Source organism: Procambarus clarkii, chromosome 12, assembly GCF_040958095.1.
Source record: "Procambarus clarkii isolate CNS0578487 chromosome 12, FALCON_Pclarkii_2.0, whole genome shotgun sequence".
Taxonomy (NCBI): Eukaryota; Metazoa; Arthropoda; class Malacostraca; order Decapoda; family Cambaridae; genus Procambarus; species Procambarus clarkii.
The window spans coordinates 13142607-13163452 of record NC_091161.1 but is presented as its reverse complement, the minus strand read 5'-3'; the positions used below and the strand labels follow the sequence as shown (position 1 = coordinate 13163452).

The 20846-nt window shown below is 45.8% G+C and overlaps 1 protein-coding gene across 22 annotated transcripts in view; it reads left to right on the top strand.

The window, feature by feature from the left end:
- Positions 1-16550: 16550 nt before the first annotated feature.
- Positions 16551-20846, top strand: part of LOC123772912 (protein tramtrack, beta isoform) — a 171887-nt gene continuing 167591 nt past the window's right edge. For 5 of the 22 annotated variants that reach the window (XM_069323287.1, XM_069323294.1, XM_069323293.1 and 2 more), the window contains exon 1: positions 16551-16619. Coding sequence is in view for 11 of the 22 variants with exons in the window: in XM_069323282.1 (XP_069179383.1) it covers positions 16932-16962 (31 nt within the window). In the remaining 11 variants the exon portion in view is untranslated. The other 17 variants (XM_069323283.1, XM_069323286.1, XM_069323284.1 and 14 more) reach the window with 12 other exon arrangements.

Sequence of the window (20846 nt, the reverse complement as noted above, 5' to 3'; positions counted from 1 at the left end):
GGAAAGCACCAAGCCATTACGACTATATAGCACTGGGAAGGGGTCAGGATAATGATTTGGGATGGGACGGTGGGAAAGGAATGGTGCCCAACTGCTTGTAGGTAGTAGGGGATTGAACGCCGACCTGCATGAAGCGAGACCGTCGCTCTACCGTCCAGCCCAAGTGGTATTATGGGAGGATATTAATTATTTATTCTCCTTAGATGTGTGGTTGTAGAAAAGCAAGTCGTGCGCTTGTAAAATGTTGTATAAACAAAAGACAAACTGTGCTGGATTAATTTTTTTTTTATTTTGCCGTAAGGGGGCGAGTTTATTGGGCAGCGTCACTCACCCTGTGAGTGAAGCAGCATGTACAACACTCCCCAATAGGAAGTAAACCCGCTGGGTTGTTCATCCTGTCACTTGTACCCAGACACAGCGGTGACGCAACTGTGTGCGTGTTGTGTGGCCAATCAAAAAAGTTTAAAGAAAAATCAAAGGTTTTTGACTTGCTCGAACTTGTTTCCATGTACGAACTTAAAGCTACCCTCGTACGAACTAAAAGCTTCCCTCGTACGAACATAAAACTTCCCTCGTACGAACTTAAAGCTTCCCTCGTACGAGCTTAAAGCTTCCCTCGTACGAACTTAAAGCTTCCCTCGTACAAACTTAAAGCTTCCCTCATACGAACTTAAAGCTTCCCTCGTACGAACTTAAAGCTTCCCTCGTACGAACTTAAAGCTTCCCTCGTACGAACATAAAACTTCCCTCGTACGAACTTAAAGCTTCCCTCGTACGAACTTAAAGCTTCCCTCGTACGAACATAAAGCTTCCCTCCTACGAACATAAATCGTTCCTCGTACGAACTTAAAGCTTCCCTCGTACGAACATATAACTTCTCTGGTACGAACTTAAAGCCTTGATAGGTGCAGTAATGATGTTGAGAGGTAGAAATAGCCTAAGCTACTCTGTCCCTTTGAGATGTATTTTATTGTCTGAATAAACGTACTTGAACGTGAATGATGTCAGGGGTTTGGAGACATGTTGACCTTTCTGTACCATACTCCGTCAGTGTAGCGAGATTATGAAGCGGGTTTGGCCAATCTGCAGCTGTTATCGTCCAGTTGTTGTGACCAATCAGCTGCTGCTGCAGTTGGTAATATTTTTCTAAAATCAGAAAGCAAATGTTGGTGAGGAAGAGTGACGCATCGGAGGAGCGTTTTGTTTTGTGGGGAAGCATTGCCAATATACGCGTTAGTTTGTGCATAGAAGCTGCCTCGTATGTCCTAATAGGAGCTGCCTAGTATGTCCTAATAGGAGCTGCCTCCTATGTCCTAATAGGAGCTGCCTCCTATGTCCTAATAGGAGCTGCCTAGTATGTCCTAATAGGAGCTGCCTAGTAAGGGCCGATAGGCTTTCTGCAATTTCATTTATTCGTATATTCTTACGTAAAATTTGTACAATTCGAAAAAAAGATCCCAGGGGCCCCTAGCCTATGGTTAATCCATGGCGGGAGAGATTTATGAAGTAGAAGGAATATATAGAACATACACAGTGAAGCACCTAAATTACTGGGACCGCTTCAAAGCTCTCAAAACGTTCTCTCTCTCTCTCTCTCTGGAAGGGAGAGGAGAGAGGCAATATATATTTCGCCAGTAAATATACAAAATATTTGGCATAACACACGTGGACAACAGGAATTTCCAGCAGGAAATACCTGATCAAAGAGGCTGTAATGGATATCGTAAGTACTTGCGTAACTGCTTCGTGAATCTGGCCCCAGGTTTGTTTGTCGTGCTTCTAAGAGGTTTCAAGCTCTTGGCCCTGTCATCTTATCCATTAATCAGCTATTATCGAGAAGCCTAACTATCTACAATTTACAGGGTGAATAGGCTGTAAAAATCTAATATATATATATATATATATATATATATATATATATATATATATATATATATATATATATATATATATATATATATATATATATAGTTGTGCATTAATTGGCTGTTGATTGCTGGTGTTGACTTCTTAATGTGCAGGGCCTCGCAAACGTCAAGCCGTCTACTATCGCTGTATCTATCGATGATTTCTGTGTTGTTTACTAGGATTTCTCTGGCGATGGTTTGGTTGTGGGAAGAGATTATATGTTCCTTAATGGAGCCCTGTTGCTTATGCATCGTTAAACGCCTAGAAAGAGATGTTGTTGTCTTGCCTATATACTGGGTTTTTTGGAGCTTACAGTCCCCAAGTGGGCATTTGAAGGCATAGACGTATATATATATATATATATATATATATATATATATATATATATATATATATATATATATATATATATATATATATATATATATATATATATATATATATATATATGATATATATGTACACACACGTGCGTCGTGGAAATTCACAAAGGCCGTGACGAGGATTCGAACCTGCGTCTGAGAGCATCCCAGACGCTGCCTTAATCGACTGAGCTACGACATGGTCAAAAGAGTTGAAACCGAAGTTCTAAACCCCCATAATTTCCTCCTTTACACCCACCCTCCAGACCCCCTTAAATCCCCCACCCCCCCACCTTCCCCCCTCCCCCCGGCCTGCGTCAACTGGAGTCGCTTCTGGAATACAATCCAAGTTAATGGCTGTATGTGGCTGGTATTTATCAAATATTGTCTCGTACAGAGGAGCCTGAAGGTAGTGCTACGCGAAGACCATGTCTTATTGTACTCACCCAGTTACTCACCTTGGTGAGTAACTGGGTGAGTCTTATTGGTGTGTGTACTCACCTAGTTCTGCTTGCGGGGGTTGAGCTTTGGCTCTTTGGCCGTGTGTGTGTGTGTGTGTTTGTGTGTGTGTGTGTGTGTGTGTGTGTGTGTGTGTGTGTGTGTGTGTGTGTGTGTGTGTGTGTGTGTGTGTGTGTGTATGTGTATGTGTGTGTGTGTGTGTGTGTGTGTGTGTGTGTGTGTGTGTGTGTGTGTGTGTGTGTGTGTGTGTGTGTGTGTGTGTGTGTGTGTGTGTGTGTGTGTGTGTGTGTGTGTGTGTGTGTGTGTGTGTGTGTGTGTGTGTGTGTGTGTGTGTGTGTGTGTGTGTGTGTGTGTGTGTGTGTGTGTGTGTGTGTGTGTGTGTGTGTGTGTGTGTGTGTGTGTGTGTGTGTGTGTGTGTGTGTGTGTGTGTGTGTGTGTGTGTGTGTGTGTGTGTGTGTGTGTGTGTGTGTGTGTGTGTGTGTGTGTGTGTGTGTGTGTGTGTGTGTGTGTGTGTGTGTGTGTGTGTGTGTGTGTGTGTGTGTGTGTGTGTGTGTGTGTGTGTGTGTGTGTGTGTGTGTGTGTGTGTGTGTGTGTGTGTGTGTGTGTGTGTGTGTGTGTGTGTGTGTGTGTGTGTGTGTGTGTGTGTGTGTGTGTGTGTGTGTGTGTGTGTGTGTGTGTGTGTGTGTGTGTGTGTGTGTGTGTGTGTGTGTGTGTGTGTGTGTGTGTGTGTGTGTGTGTGTGTGTGTGTGTGTGTGTGTGTGTGTGTGTGTGTGTGTGTGTGTGTGTGTGTGTGTGTGTGTGTGTGTGTGTGTGTGTGTGTGTGTGTGTGTGTGTGTGTGTGTGTGTGTGTGTGTGTGTGTGTGTGTGTGTGTGTGTGTGTGTGTGTGTGTGTGTGTGTGTGTGTGTGTGTGTGTGTGTGTGTGTGTGTGTGTGTGTGTGTGTGTGTGTGTGTGTGTGTGTGTGTGTGTGTGTGTGTGTGTGTGTGTGTGTGTGTGTGTGTGTGTGTGTGTGTGTGTGTGTGTGTGTGTGTGTGTGTGTGTGTGTGTGTGTGTGTGTGTGTGTGTGTGTGTGTGTGTGTGTGTGTGTGTGTGTGTGTGTGTGTGTGTGTGTGTGTGTGTGTGTGTGTGTGTGTGTGTGTGTGTGTGTGTTTGACTCGCATATTTGTATGTAATCCTATTTTGCTTTTCATTTTTGGTACATTATTCATTTATACAGTTATGGTATTTCCTCTTCCTTCTCGCTTTCCCTCCCTTCCACCGGTACGCGTGGCATTATCTGCAGTGTGCAGGATCAAGCGCATGCACGCAGAGCCGACAACCTCGTAATAAGGCTGCAGGCACACCGCCCTAACACTCCCCAGCGGCGCCCGCCCGACCAGCCCTCCAGGACTTTAGGGTGGAGTTGGACAAGCCCGTCTGTACCCAGGCGGCCCTAGCCCCTAGCCCGTCTGGCGTATGCAGGCACATCCCGTGGGTGTGCCTGCCTTCTCTATCCTCGTAGGGATAGAGAAGGCAGTCGTTAACCTCTCGCGGCATGCTTGTGTATGCTACAACAAGGGGGGACACATCTCCTATGCCAGGTAAGTACGACGGGGGCGCACTATGCTGCTTGGAACTTTTTGTTCCTAGTAGCTGAATCTAAATTAACAACAACGGTACTCTCTCAGGGGTACCCTATGTACCGTTGGCTGCCATAGGCGACGTTGGCTTCTGTAGCCTCGTGTGCGGCGACTGACTTTTTGTTGTAACTGGATCTGATGTCTGCTACAAGGCGTCCATATACTGTTTTTTGTGTGTTTACAAGCTGACCTACTCCCACAGCAAAAGTTCAGAGTACTCAGAATGTTCGGTAATATGTTTATTGTTTGTGATGTGTGTCTATATATGTATGAACACGTTGTACTGAACGGGGTGAAAATAGCTTGAGCTACCTCATCCCTTTGTGTGTATTTTACCTCAATAAACTTATTTAAATTTCAATTTCAAAGCACAGAGATAATTTTTTTTATATGGAAGAATTAAAGGAAAACAAAGGATTGCACGCAGTTTGCGCTCGGTCAAACCTTACCAAACCTAACCCACCCAGACCTAACTAGAACTAACAAGACCTAACCTAACCCACCCAGACCTAGCTAGAACTAACCATACCTAACCTAACCCACCCAGACCTAACTAGAACTAACCAGACCTAACCTAACCCACCCAGACCTAACTAGAACTAACCAGACCTAACCTAACTAGAACTAACCACACCTAACCTAACCCACCCAGACCTAACCTAAGCCACCCGGACCTAACCTAACCTACCCTAACTAGACCTAACCATAACCAGATGCTATATAAATTATAGCCGTTCTATATTGCTCGCACGTCCATATAAAGTAAAACATGTATCCATGCAATTAAGTATATGATTGCTGCATGCTGCGGCAGCTTCGTTGAATCGGAGTGGAAGATTATATTTGTTCATTAAATTAGTCACTGGTAAACCACAGGCGTGTTTAACGATTTTTTTGCCATGTAAGCTGTAAATAAATATTTAAGCATGTAAACCAAAAGACAAGTTTGTAAATTAAAACTCTAGCATGTAAACTAAGACTAAGGCATGCATAAGGAGATGCGAGAACTTAAAAACAAACTCGTGCAGGGCAAATACGCTAATTTTGACGATATCGCACAAAATGTCCAGCATAAAATTATTTTTCTAGCCGCCCCACCGTCAAGAGCCTAGTGAAGAGCGCTTTGACCTCAATTCTCCTGCTCGTGTTTAGAATTTATGCACTAATCGGGATGCAGGTTACTGCAATAAACTCTCTAGGATAGAGTCGGTTTCTCTGTCCTAGAACAAACGATACCTATACGACTCGCATACGATTATACAACAATCTATTTAAACTTCCCTCCCCGCGACGAAACGGTCACTAACTTTGTCATCATGATTATATTACTCAGTGGTTAACTTTCCTTCGCTTACTTACGAAATCGTTAACTCCTACAAGGTCGCAAGGCTTCTCACGTACTTATATAAAGCAGCTACTTCTCTCTGGTGAGAGAAAACTGACTCTCACAAGTCAAGCCTGGCCTCGATCTGGGGCCAGATTCACGAAGCAGTTTTGCAAGTACTTACGAACGTGTACATCTTTCCTCGATCTTTGATGGCTTTGGTTACATTTATTTAACAGTTTACAAGCATAAAAACTTGCTAATCAACTGTTGTTATTGTTATAAACAGCCTCCTGGTGCTTCGGAGCTCATTAACTGTTTAATAATTGTAAACAAAGCCGCCAAAGATTGAGAAAAGATGGACAGGTTCGTAAGTGTATGCGTAACTTCTTCGTGAATCTAGCCCCTGGGCTTTTGGGAGTAGAAGAACTCCCAGAACCCCATGAAGCAGGTAACCAAACTAAACCGCTTGCCTGCTGACATTTAGTGGAGCTCCTCACTTAATGACATCAACAAAGCCGTCGAGATTTTCCTCACTATTTGTTTGCCTCAAGAGTGTATGTGCTCTTGCTATTCTCCGCTTCTCTTCCAAGTGTTTATTTGGGGTATTTTTTTGCTTGCTAGCCGGTCGCCGGCTTTTAGCCGGCTTTTTGCTTGCGGGGAGCCGGTCGGCCGAGCAGACAGCACACTGGACTTGTGATCCTGTGGTCCTGGGTTCGATCCCAGGCGCCGGCGAGAAACAATGGGCAGAGTTTTTTTCACCCTATGCCCCTGTTACCTAGCAGTAAAATAGGTACTTGGGTGTTAGTCAGCTGTCACGGGCTGCTTCCTGGGGGTAGAGGCCTGGTCGAGGACCGAGCCGCGGGGACACTAAAGCCCCGAAATCATCTCAAGATAACCTCAAGAAGATAGCCTCGCATTATATCCATAAGCTGTTTTTGTCATTTGCTCAATGGCGGTGAGTTTTCATTGAGACAGACGCGCAGCAAATTGGTCAGCGCCCGGGGGGTCGTAATCCTAAGGGCCCGGGTTTGATACCCGGCCGAGTCAGAAGCAAATGGGTTGAGTATCTTTCACCTGATGTCCCTGACCTACTAGCAGTAAATAGATACCTGGGAGTTGCTGCGGCTGCTTCCTGGGTATGTGCGTGTGTACCTGCCTAATTGTGCTTGCGGAGGGTTGAACTTCGACTCTTTGGTCCCGGCACTGTGTGTGTGTGAGAGAGAAATAAGCGTAGTAGATACAGAGCAAAAATAGGTCTGGAGAAAGTATATTAAAGAACCGGGGGTTAGAGAGGTGGGGTCCAGGAGCTAACAACCCGAATACACTGCCTTGTGATTGTTTGATGAAGATTAAGCCACCTAAGAGGTGGCACGGGCATGAATAGCCCGTAAACTGCCGTCTGTTGTTATTTCAGATTTAGCTTCTCAGAACGAAGTGTCCATGTAGCACGGGCTATGGTGAGCCCGTAATGCCGTCTGTCTGTCATCCACCTTATATATCTCTTGATCACATTCCTTCTCAGTGGCCACAAATTAGCCCAATTTGAAGACGGCCAAGTTGTTAGGCTGTTTCCGTAACCGCTAAACTGCAATTATCTCCCCTCTGCCCCCCCCCTCCCTCGTCGCTGTTCAAATTACGCAGCGAACTGACGCAACTATTGCGCAGTTACGAGGCCAGATGCACGAAAGCAGTTACGCAAGCACTTACGAACCTGTACATCTTTTCTCAATCTTTGGCGGCTTTGTTTACAATTATTAAACAGTTAATGAGCTCGGAAGCACCAGGAGGCTGTTTATAACACTAACAACAGTTGATTGGCAAGTTTTCATGCTTGTAAACTGTTTAATAAATGTAACCAAAGCCGTCAAAGATTGAGAAAGATGTACACGTTCGTAAGTGCTTGCGTGAATAGTGTGGTTTTGCGTGCAGTGAGGAAGGAAAACATATGAGTACACATGCTTTGTGGCATTCACACACAGGTGTTGGGTACGCAGACACACACACCTGTACACAGGTGCACAGCAACTGCCACTATTACATCTAGAACTCCATTCTCACGTACACGAATGCCCGTGTATACTTATACGTACGTCACCCACGTACATCATCAGCCACGTACGCCAGTAATACCTACGTGAACCACCCCACATAGTGCCAGATTCACGTGCACCACGTACAGGGTGGCCACTGACACGCCCACGTACAAACACACATGTGACAGGTGAGGCAGGGAAGGTGAATGACCTGGTGCAAACACGTCCTGCCTTGCCCCCGTCCTCTCCTGCTTGGTGCGGCTCGGAGCGAGAGGACGCGCATTTGGGACACTAGCCTGTGGTGCCCTGTGGTGCCCTGTGATGCCCTGTGGTATCTTGTGGTGCCCTGTGATGCCCTGTGGTATCTTGTGGTGCCCTGTGGTATCTTGTGGTGCCCTGTGGTATCCTGTGGTACCATGTTGTATCCTGTGGGACCCTGTGGTGCCCTGTGGTATCTTGTGGTGCCCTGTGGTATCCTGTGGTGCTGTCCTATGGTGCCCTGTGGTATTCTGTGGTATCCTGTGGTGCCCTTTGGTATCCTGTGGTACGCTGTGGTATCCTGTGGTGTCCTATGGTATCTTGCGGTACCGTGTGGTGTATCTGTGGTATTCTGGGGTGCCCTGTGGTGCTCTGTGGTACCCTGTGGTGCCCTGTGGTATCCTGGGGTGCCCTGTGGTGCTCTGTGGTACCCTGTGGTGCCCTGTGGTACCCTGTGGTGCCCTGGGCATCCTTGTTTCTGGAGCACTAATCTCGTCAACGATACATAAGCCTGTAAAGGCGGTGGGTAATGGAGGATAAAGTCTGGCACCTTAAGCGACATTTAGGAATAATTTTGTAAGGGTGGAGGTTAAGGGAATATGGGTATTAAACCTATAATCTACCCATCCCTAAATTGTCTTCCGTTCACTCGCCTGGCTTACTGGGTTTCTAGATATTTACAGGTGGAAGTGAGATGGGGAATAGCAGAGGCCAGAAAGAAAAGCCAAAAGCCTCATGCAGTGGGTGATCGTAGCAGATTACCTCCTCTAAAAGCCTCATGCAGTGGGTGATCGTAGCAGGTTACCTCCTCTAAAAGCCTCATGCAGTGGGTGATCGTAGCAGGTTACCTCCTCTAAAAGCCTCATGCAGTGGGTGATCGTAGCAGGTTACCTCCTCTAAAAGCCTCATGCAGTGGGTGATCGTAGCAGGTTACCTCCTCTAAAAGCCTCATGCAGTGGGTGATCGTAGCAGGTTACCTCCTCTAAAAGCCTCATGCAGTGGGTGATCGTAGCAGGTTACCTCCTCTAAAAGCCTCATGCAGTGGGTGATCGTAGCAGGTTACCTCCTTTAAAAGCCTCATGCAGTGGGTGATCGTAGCAGGTTACCTCCTCTAAAAGCCTCATACAGTGGGTGATCGTAGCAGGTTACCTCCTCTAAAAGCCTCATGCAGTGGGTGATCGTAGCAGGTTACCTCCTCTAAAAGCCTCATGCAGTGGGTGATCGTAGCAGGTTACCTCCTCTAAAAGCCTCATGCAGTGGGTGATCGTAGACAGATTACCTCAAAAAGCCTCATGCAGATCGCCTGCCTACCACCTGTGCTAGCAGATTGCTTCCCGTCTCCTCCCAACTGCTTTAAACCACCTTCACCCACGTCCATGGACACTCAGCGCGTTGTACTTGGCATAAAGGCAGCTTGCAATAGAAGTCCAGGCGTGTTCGCCGCTCTATCACCATGTGCTCCCCCCCCCCCATCTCTTTCTCCACCGCCCCCCTGTCTCCCTCTGTCGCCCCCCTGTCTCCGTCCGTCGCCCCCCTGTCTCCGTCCGTCGCCCCCCTGTCTCCCTCTGTCGCCCCCCGTCTCTCTCCCTGGTGTCGCCTCTCCCCCTTCCTGACCCCCCGCTGCGCAGGCATTACCGTAGTCAATGTGACCGATGCTTCTTCAATGTGGCCAAGCAGGGTAGGGGCAGGCAGGTTCAATGTCCGCTCAGGCGAGCTTGCACGGCTGGGGGTGTGCGATATTGTTGTGTGGCGGGGTGTGAAGGTTTCTGCTTGCGGGGGTTGAGCTCTGGCTCTTTGGTCCCGTCTCTCAACTGTCAGTCAACTGGTGTACAGGTTCCTGAGCCTACTTTGGGCTCTATCATATCTACACTTGAAACTGTGTATGGAGTCAGCCTCCACCACATCACTGCCTAATGCATTCCACCTGTTAACTTCTCTGACAATAATTTTTTTTAATGTCTCTGTGGCTCATTTAGGTACTAAGTTTCCACCTGTGAGCGGGGCAAGTAGCACGGGCTATGGTGAGCCCCTAGTGGACTTATCTGGCACAGGAGCGGGGCAAGTAGCACGGGCTATGGTGAGCCCCTAGTGGACTTATCTGGCACAGGAGCGGGGCAAGTAGCACGGGCTATGGTGATCCCCTAGTGGACTTACCTGGCACAGGAGCGGGGCTGCAACTAGTACAGTTACTCGCTGTTATTATTGTATTATATTTAGCTACTCAGAAGGAAATGCCCATGTAGCACGGGCTATGGTGAGCCCGTACAGTTACTCGCTGTTTTCTGCTCCTTAGATTCTCCCTTATCCACTGGGGCATCTTACCTTTTATTCCTGTCTGTTTCTTCAATTTTTGTAACAGCCTCGTATGGGATACAGTCTCAAAGACTTTCTGACAGTTTTACACAATAGAAAATGCAGCTTGTGTATGTGTGTGTGTGAATGCAAAATGCAGAAAATGTGTGGTTGTGTGTGTGTGTGTAAGAGGGTGTGAAGATGTGTGTTTGTGTGGTAATATATACTCACTTAGTTCACCTAGTTGTTCATTTATGGGCTCGCCATAGCCCGTGCTACATGGACACTTCGTTCTGAGTAGCTAAATCTGTAACAACAAATCATAGTTGTGCTTGCGAGGGTGTGAGATTGTGTGTGTGTGCTTGGGCAGCAGGGGCCAGATTCACGAAGCCGTTACGCAAGTACTTACGAACGTGTCCATCTTTTCTCAATCTTTGGTGGCTTTGTTTACAATTATTAGACAGTTAATGAGCTCCGAAGCACCAGGAGGCTGTTTATAACAATAACAACAGTTGATTGGGAAGTTTTCATGCTTGTAAACTGTTTAATAAATGTAAACAAAGCCGTCAAAGATTGAGAAAAGATGTACACGTTCGTAAGTTCTTGCGTAACTGCTTCGTGAATCTGGCCCCAGGGTGCTAAGGTGTGTGTGTATGTGTATTCACCTAGTTGTGCTTGCGGGGATCAAACGAGCTCTGGCTCTTTGGTCCCGCCTCTCAACTGTCAATCAACTGATGTGTGTGCGCGCGTGTATGTGTACTCGCCTAGTTGTGCCGCCTCTCAACCATCGATCAACTAGTGTACAGGTTCCTGAGCCTATTGGGCTCTGTCATATCTGTGTGCGCGCGCGTGAGTGAGCAAATGAGACCTTAAGATGAGCCCAGGATACAAGCACAGTCAGACCATTTGGTGGAACGGAGTAAACACATAACAGATTGATAATAACTAACCTTTAAAAGGCATTGTAAAGGTGAGGTACCTGGTTGATACCTGGTTGATGGGGTTCTGGGAGTTCTTCTACTCCCCAAGCCCGGCCCGAGGCCAAGCTTGACTTGGTCCACCAGGCTGTTGCTTGGAGCGGCCCACAGGCCCACATACCCGCCACAGCCCGGTTGGCTTCTCTCCGGTATGAAGCATTGTGTTATGTTCAGGAACTTAACAAGTTCGCGCAGGATTTACTGGGCAATCGGATTATGAATACCAGGTAATCCTCAGGGGGATTAAGGATTCAGTCTGAGTTGTGAGAGTAGAGAAAAACTCGAAATCGACCACAGTTAAATTACAGGTGAAACTTATATATGCTTGCTGAGCGAGCTTATCATGTCCATTCCTGAAACTATGTCTGGGTTATTCCGCGGTTGTTCAACACCCTCCCAGCGACTATAAGAAATATTGCCGGAACAACCGTGGACATCTTCAAGAGGAAACTAGATCATTTTCTCCAAGGAGTGCTTGACCAACCGGGTTGTGGGGGATATGTGGGCCTGCGGACCGCTCCAAGCAACAGCCTGGTGGACCAAACAGAAAATGGGACAGTACGTCACTTTCGCTAGCCACTTCCATTTTGTAGTACGCAGGGTGCAGTTGCGCCTCCATAGATCTCCAGAAAAGGGCCACCACTTACGGGCTATTCATGCCCGTGCCACCTCTTGGGTGGCTTAATCTTCATCAATCAATCAAACGCATACGAGCGAAAAGCGACGTTCTTTGTAAGAGGACAAATTGCTTGCTAGGCTATATCAGGCTTAACCTCTGCACAATGTTGCCCAGTCATAAAGTTCTATGTGAAGTTGGATTTCTCTTCTCTGAACCCAGGCTGGTGGAGATTAATTATAATGGTCTTCTGTCCAGACGTTCCAGTGGTCTTCGTATGACAGTCCAGTCATTGCACCTTTCAGACCTGCCGGTACGAGACTTTTCAGAGCTGCCGGTACGAGAGCTTTCAGAGCTGCCCGGTACAAGAGACACTTATTCGAGTTTTGCAATTTATCCACTCATAATTAACCATTTATCCTGATAATTTGACTGAATTTTCAGCGGGCCACCACTTCCAGTGGCCTCGACGGTGACAGCAAGGCAGCAGCTTGTCAAAGGTTCCCCTCCTCTCCCATTCTATCATGTCATAAGTCCCCCCCCCCTTCCCACTGTATTTAAAACTGAAGTAATATTTTGGCATTTTCGGTTTTGATAGGTAGGCCGTGAAAAAGCAATTGGAAAGGGGCCAACAGCTTTAAAGGAATAGAAGAGAAGATAGGCTAAGCTCAAAGGGTGGATGAAAGGAAGGGGCAGGTGGAAAGGGGGAATAGTAAGAAAAGTGCGATGGAAAAGGAAAGAAGTATTAAGTGATTCAAGGGAGGAGAAAACAGGCAGACGAATGGAAGGGAAATGGACAATAGGTAAATAAGGAAATGGGCAATGGTTGGGCGAACGGAATAGAAATGCGCAGTGAGTTGACTTTAGGGAGAGTAAGGGGGGCAATATATTGCCGAAGAGAAAGGGGCAATGGAATGGAAAATGCCAATACGTAGACCAAGAAAATAGATAAGAGAGTGGGGGAAAGTAAAAGGGCAATTCGAGGGCATAGATAAGTGTGTGTAACAAGGAGTAAAGGGGAGTATGCAAAGGGATGGGGCAAAGGGAAGGTGTAATGGCTGGCTAGAGGGAAAGGGGGAGCATTTGGTGGAAGAGGGGCATTAATATTGCCTGGCGAGGCTCTTCGCGGTGCCCCGAACGATATTTTAAGAGGCTTTTTTGCAAGGGAAAAAGTCGAGTAGGGGGGCTCCGTACTGCGGTATATTGGTGGGTCTACAGCGGGGAGGTGGGAAGGGCTCCTACAGGCCAGCCAAGGAGAGAGAGAGAGAGAGAGAGAGAGAGAGAGAGAGAGAGAGAGAGAGAGAGAGAGAGAGAGAGAGAGAGAGAGAGAGAGAGAGAGAGAGAGAGAGAGAGAGAGAGAGAGAGAGAGAGAGAGAGAGAGAGAGAGAGAGAGAGAGAGAGAGAGAGAGAGAGAGAGAGAGAGAGAGAGAGAGAGAGAGAGAGAGAGAGAGAGAGAGAGAGAGAGCCTAACAAGCCGAGTTTCCCTTAAATTATATATTTTTTATTTGTTTTCTTGTGAAATGATAAAACTTTCCATTATATTATGCATGATTTTACTTTTTTTTTTAAATATGAGTTAAAACTAACGTATAAATATGACCTAACCTTACCTAACATAACGGTTAGTAATTCATGTTAATATAATATTAATTCAAATAAGAAATTTGAAATTTTGTTGTGAAAATGTCGAAAATCACTGTGCCTGTTGGGCAAATCGGGCCTTGCATGTTAGGCCAAGTAGTGCGTTCTGGCTATTATGTACAATATATATGTATATACGTACATAATCACAGCACTTAAGACAGAGTTTATAAACTGATACGAGCCCAAACATACACACATTTCAAGTACGTTTATTGAGCCGAGAAAAAATACATCTCAAAGGGATAGAATAGCTTAGGCTATTTCTACCCCCTTCCCATACACACATACATAATAACAGCTACACATACAGAAGTATAACAGATCAAGTATGTGAGAGTGAGGAAGGGTTGAGAGTTACGGTTACACTATGACTTGGCAAGGCGAGGATGCCAACATCATCTCCGAGAGTGTGTATGTGTATACTGGATAATGCGTCAACACCACCACAACAGCCACAATTCTAAATATGTTTGGCTCAATATATGCCCGATTCGGCGGCCCGATTCCATATATTGAGCTAGAAACTCTATTTCGGATAAATTCATGACAACGTATTTAATGAATCAGTGTCATATATATATGTGTGTGTGTATATTTATTCATTATTCATCCGTAATGAAGACTAATGAAGTGTGATCATTTGATATATAATGACGTCTCAGTTTTAAAAGAGCATTGTACATCATGTCACTCTTTTTAATGGTTCGAATAATTGCCCATTTATACTATATTGCATTTTAATTTAAATCACTACTGAACCCTTGGTCAATTTGTCCAGGTGCTGGAGAGTGCATCAAGGAAGATATATTTGTTTATAATGGCTATGATGTACACTATTATCCAACCAGACGTTAAGAAAAATCAATCAATAAAATTTGTTACAAGGCCATTTTAAGCAGGAGCTAAAAAAAAATAAGAGCCCCTTGTCTAAAAATCATAAACAGCCAAAGAATTTTCATGGCGCAATTATTTTTAAAATACTCTCAGTCAAGAGTTCGTTTGAGATCTTAATCTTGATGCAAGCTTTACAAGCAATTTCAATTTTAATAAGTTTTAGCGAGATAATGGAAGCGAAAAACACGCCACAGTGTTTTGTTGTTTATATATATATATATATATATATATATATATATATATATATATATATATATATATATATATATATAAATATATATATATATATATATATATATATATATATATATATATATATATATATATATATATATATATATATATATATATATATATATATATATATATATATATATAAAGCCATCAATTTCGGCTGGAAAATGGCCGGGATTTTATCATAAAATTGTGTTAACGTATCTTGGAGTATAGACTACACTACATCTATTACAGCCTGCAGTAGTAAAAAGAATAGTTTATAGAATAAACTAAAGAATAGGTTATAGCAGTAATATTAGAACTTTGGAGTTAGTGATATTTAAGACCCATTTGCCTTCTATAGTGATCCCACGACCCCTAGGGGAGGAAACTTGACTAGGATCAAGGGTTAGGGGTGACGACTCTCTCCCTCCATGCCAACACTCCCCTCGTCCCAGCCATATGGCAAGGGGGCAGAAGGATAGATGAATGTAGACATAGCCACCCGCGCCAACCAGTACAGGAGGCAAGAATGGGTGCGGCATGAAGACTGGGTGTGTGTGTGCGTGTGGAGGGGAGAGAGAGGAGGGGAGAGAGAGAAGGAGGGGGGCTTGTAGTGGAGTATCGGCGGCATAGCCTCACGCCCTGTCTTGCATTCTCCTGGAGGTAGCAGTTTTTGTGGAGCCTAGCGCGGCCAACCCCGGCTCCCCGCACCAACAAATTGTCAGTGGCGGATACAGTGGGGGCCGTTCACATCACGGTTGCAAGACACATATTTCCTGATTGTTGGCTCGCTCGTCTCGCTCTTTGCCCAGATCTGTTATGACACAAAGCAAAATGCATAAGGATTTAGGTTAAGGCATAAAGATCACCGGTGCAAGCCGTTTTGAAACCGAAAATAAGGGGATGCTTTCACAGGATAACTTCTGCACCACTCTGTATGAAAGCTTCTAGGCCAGTTGTATGTCTGCCATATCATGCAGAGGCCAACGAATCCACATGGCTCATTTATCTTCCGTTATCCTGCTCCTTTTGATCCATTTTCTCAACGTAACATATAAGTATATCTACATATAAATACGTGGGGTTAACGTATTCTCATCGTAAAGATATATTAGGCCGGTGTATTAAGATATTGCACGGAGCGTAAAGGGGTGAACACTCGTGTGGCAACACCCACTAGGCCAAACTAACGGAGAAGGATCTTGCAAAAACTAGCTATCCTGCCTCTCTGATTCATGTTTTTCCTAAATTACTTTTTTCCCTGAGAAATATCCATGGGTTTTGCTGCAGTTTAGGGTTATCCCCATAGTTTGCCATAATTTTGGATTGGAGAATTGGTAGGCCTAAGAGGCATATAAAATAGACGGCTGATAGTTGTGGTCATATGGTTGATGGGGGGGTTGGGAGGGTTAGGGGGGGGGGGAGTTGAGTGCAAGAAGTGAGATTCAACTTCTCGATGGACAAGCTTTTGCCGGTTGAAGAACGTCTGTGCTTTTTTAAGCACCTAATTTATATTCAAGATCCGTATATGCTGCTTTCAATTGATGCCTTTCCCCCCTCTTCTATATAGCAATCATTTTCCTATAATTTACCCGTATTGGGTTATATAAATGCGATAGAGGGGTATATGTGTATATAGGAGAAAGGAATATATATATATATATAGGGTGAGGTAATTAATTATTCATGAGTTAGAGGCAAGTTGAGACCTACTCATGCCCGCATTACGCCTTCCATGCCACAACGACATAAGCAGCATGACGCCATATTCTCTCTCCTTAAATACATTTCCCTACACACCCGGCTTACCCTTAACCCAGACAATAAATCAGATTGAAAATATCCCAACAGCCCACGGTTCCTCTAGGGGATAGGTGTCGAAAAAAGCCGGGGGTTAAATAATATTAATGGAGGGATTTGGTTCTGGGATAGGAACCATCGGCTCAGTCGCTCAGAGGCTGGAGGAGACGAGGTGGGGGAAGAGCACGGGCCGAAAGCAGCACGAAGCTTGCGTAAGTTTCGCGGCTGATATTCCCCTCTCCCCCGCCCTGTTGGTGGCTCTAGCGTATCCCACCGGCAACGGGAGAGTGTCTAGTATCGACTGTGCGGTGAATTGAGGTGGTGGGAGTGCGGCGTCGGGGTTAAAATGGGTGGTTTTGGTGGGGGGCAAGATGGGGGAGAGAGGGGGGGGGGGAATGTTTTGGGTTTGTGGGGCGGCCATCTTGGGCGTTTGAAGGAGCGGGGTGGCGGGCTGCGCGTCTTCGTGGCGTGTCAAAAGGGCGGCGCCGACCCCCGCGACGAGTGCCACGCCGGGGCATCCTGCTATGGGCACCGTGCCTTTCGCTGCCGTCGTCGGTAAGCTGCCGCGCCCCCCGTTCGACCCCCCTCCTTGACCAAGCTCCTTCGAGACACGTTATGCAATAATGGAATCTTTTTGAGGAGACCGAGACCGAGACAGAGAGAGAGACGGAGATAGAGAGAGAGACGGAGATAGAGAGAGAGAGAGAGAGAAAGGAGAGGCTTTCCCTCCCTTGTGGCGTGGCTTAGGGTGCCAAGGAGGACTCTTGGCACTCGAGGCCCTGTCACTGACGTAGAGGGCCTAATGTGTGCGCGTATAGGAGACAGAGAGAGACGGAGAGAGAGAGAAAAAGGGAGGCTTTTCCCTCCCTTGTGGCGTGGCTTAGGGTGCCAAGGAGGACTCTTGGCACTCGAGGCCCTGTCACTGACGTAGAGGGCCTAATGTGTGCGCGTATAGGAGACGGAGAGAGACGGAGAGAGAGAGAGAAAAAGGGAGGCTTTTCCCTCCCTTGTGGCGTGGCTTAGGGTGCCAAGGACTCCTCTTGGCACCCTAGAAGCCCTGGCACTGACGCCCTAATGCGTTTGCGCGTATGTGTAACTCGAGTGACAAAGTGTCGTGTTATCATAGGCCTACTCGACACGCTGTGCCGGTGCCTACTGGCACTCGTGGTGTCAATGGGTGCAGATATCAGCTTTATATATGTAGTGGATGTTACTGGCTTGTTTTTTTTTGTCAATTTGATACATTTGCGTCAAGTTGTGATGTTTTCTTGAGGTTGTCTTAAGAATTTCTTTGTTTGGCACAGTGTTGGGAGGGCCAAGGATGCCAGGTGTGTTGGGACAGTGTTGGGAGGGCCAGGTGTGTTGGGACAGTGTTGGGAGGGCCAAGGATGCCAGGTGTGTTGGGACAGTGTTGGGAGGGCCAGGTGTGTTGGGACAGTGTTGGGAGGGCCAAGGATGCCAGGTGTGTTGGGAGGGCCAGGTGTGTTGGCACAGTGTTGGGAGGGCCAAGGATGCCAGGTGTGTTGGGAGGGCCAGGTGTGTTGGCACAGTGTTGGGAGGGCCAAGGATGCCAGGTGTGTTGGGAGGGCCAGGTGTGTTGGGACAGTGTTGGGAGGGCCAAGGATGCCAGGTGTGTTGGGAGGTCCAAGGGTGCCAGGTGTGTTGGGACAGTGTTGGGAGGGCCAAGGGTGCCAGGTGTGTTGGGACAGTGTTGGGAGGTCCAAGGGTGCCAGGTGTGTTGGGACAGTGTTGGGAGGGCCAAGGATGCCATGTGTGTTGGCACAGTGTTGGGAGGGCCAAGGATGCCATGTGTGTTGGCACAGTGTTGGGAGGGCCATGTGTGTTGGCACAGTGTTGGGAGGGCCATGTGTGTTGGCACAGTGTTGGGAGGGCCATGTGTGTTGGCACAGTGTTGGGAGGGCCAAGGGTGCCAGGTGTGTTGGGAGGGCCAAGGGTGCCAGGTGTGTTGGGAGGGCTAAGGATGCCAGGTGTGTTGGGAGGGCCAAGGATGCCAGGTGTGTTGGGAGGGCCAAGGATGCCAGGTGTGTTGAGGGCAAGGGTGCCAGGTGTGTTGGGACTGTTGGGAGGGCCATGGATGCCAGGTGTGTTGGGACAGTGTTGGGAGGGCCAAGGATGCCAGGTGTGTTGGGAGGGCCAAGGATGCCTGGTGTGTTGGGAGGGCCAAGGATGCCTGGTGTGTTGGCACATGGTTGGGAGAGCCAAGGGTGCCAGGTGTGTTTGGACAGGCAGATGTGTGCTGGAATATAGTTGGGTCTTTCGTGTCTTAAGTGCTGGCTGGCACCTTGCTGATGGATCGTTGAATAATTTGTTTTATTGTCATCTTGGCTTGTGCTGACGGCTTGTAAGTAGAATGTTGTTATATGTTGGGTATGTGGCAAGGATTTTGAAGCAAAGTAGAATGAGGTTTGTATTTAGGGACCATGTGTTGGAACCCTTCACTATTTCATGGATGGCCTTTGAAATGGTGCCATTTTTTTAGTCGAAAGTTACTAGCTTAAATTTTTGGATTCTACCGTGTGACTCGAGCTAATGTCTGGATTTTTACTTTAATGTAATGTGTAATTGCAAGTTTGTAATGAGTAGTGTCACTGCTTAATGATGGCTATAATCATTGTGGGTGTGGTTGGTGAGAAGAAAATGCATGTAGTGCAGAGACATGCTAGAGTTTGAAAGTCTTGAATGGGGGCATGCAATAACCCATGACCTAGTGTACTCGCCTAATTGTGCTTGTGGGGGTGGGGGTGGGGGGTTGAGTGTTGGCTCTTTGGTCCCGCCTCTCGACCATCAATCGACTGGTGTACAGATTCCTGAGCCTACTGGGCTCTTATCATATCTACATTTGAAAATGTGTTTGGAGTCAGCCTCCACCACATCACTTCCTAGTGCATTCCATTTACTAACACAATGGCACTGAAAAATTTCTTTCTAATGTCTCTGTGGCCAGTTGGGTACTCAGCTTCCACCTGTGTCCCCTTGTGTATGTACCACTGGTGTTAAGTAATCCATCATTGCCTAACATGTCAATTCCCCTGAGAATTACATATGTAGTGATCATCTCTCCCCGAGTTCTTTCGTTTTCCTGCGACGTGTCTTAGGAAGACAGTGCACGTTGGGCCTATATTTCGTACTGTCATTTGTTAATGAGATATCAACTTTAAGACTTACTTTTTCTCACCTTGCACAGTGTTTCACACATGTTCATGAGGAGTATGATTATGTTGGACGTGTGGTAATACATTAGTTGTTTTACGCATAAATTTCATAATTAAACAAATTAATTGTTCACTCGATACACTGTGTTAGCATTATTGGTTTGCATTTTGAGTGTACAAACAGGTCTCTTCAATGAAGTGACTAGTAAACCGGGGTTAGGTTGGTTACTTTGGTGAGATTAAACTTTAAAATTTGTATACTGTACTGTCTCGCACCATGACCGACATTTTATTTAATTTTTTTAATTTTTAAATTTTGCCCCGAGGGGCGAGTTATTGGGCAGCGCCACTCATCCTGTGAGTGGACATACTGTTGTAGTAGCATGTACAACACTCCCCCAATAGGAAGAAAACCCACTGGGTTGTTCATCCTGTCACTTGTGACCGACGTGTGTGTGCTGTAGAAAGACTTGGTTCTGTTAGATTTAAATACCAGCATTTCCTTATAATATAAAGTTCAGAGATAGTTTATGTATATTGTGCGAGTGCCACTGGTTACTGTAATATCGTATACAACCATATCATGCATAAATTCGAATTTAGAAAATTTCTGAATTGTATTTTGTAAAAATTTATACCCTCATTATAGGTTGGATTTTGGCAAGGTTTTAAAATGTATTTGCATGGATTAGGTAAGTACTGTATATAAAATGTGTGTGCACACTCATCACTTAAAATTCATAACATGAAAATTTGTTTCATTCAGCCAAATACTTGGCGTGCTCATTCACTACTCGAATTGCCATTTTCTAGGCTAACCACAATCAAATTTGGATACACCCAAATTATATATATTATATACATATATTATTATATACAGTACTTAATGCAAATACTGTACTGTACAAAATAAAGCATTAATGTTTTATTTTGAGCAGTAGTGCCAGCTGCCAAATTTTGTTTTCTAACATATATAGAACTGCCTAACCTTACGAATCCTACCCCTAGTAGCATAATTAATTTTGTGCATTAACTTTGTAAAATTCGATGTTTATTTTTGTTGACATTGTGTCTGATGTTCCTAGTATCAGTGGGGTGATACAATGTATTTTGATATTTGACAGTCTGTCACTGGATGCAGGATACAGCCTTTATTGCAAACTGTGCATTCTGCTTGAAGATAGCAGAGAAACAATTCATTTCAAGAAATTTCCATAGCCGGCATTGGTGATGTTTTGTCCTTGCTGATGTTAGGTTCAGTATAGC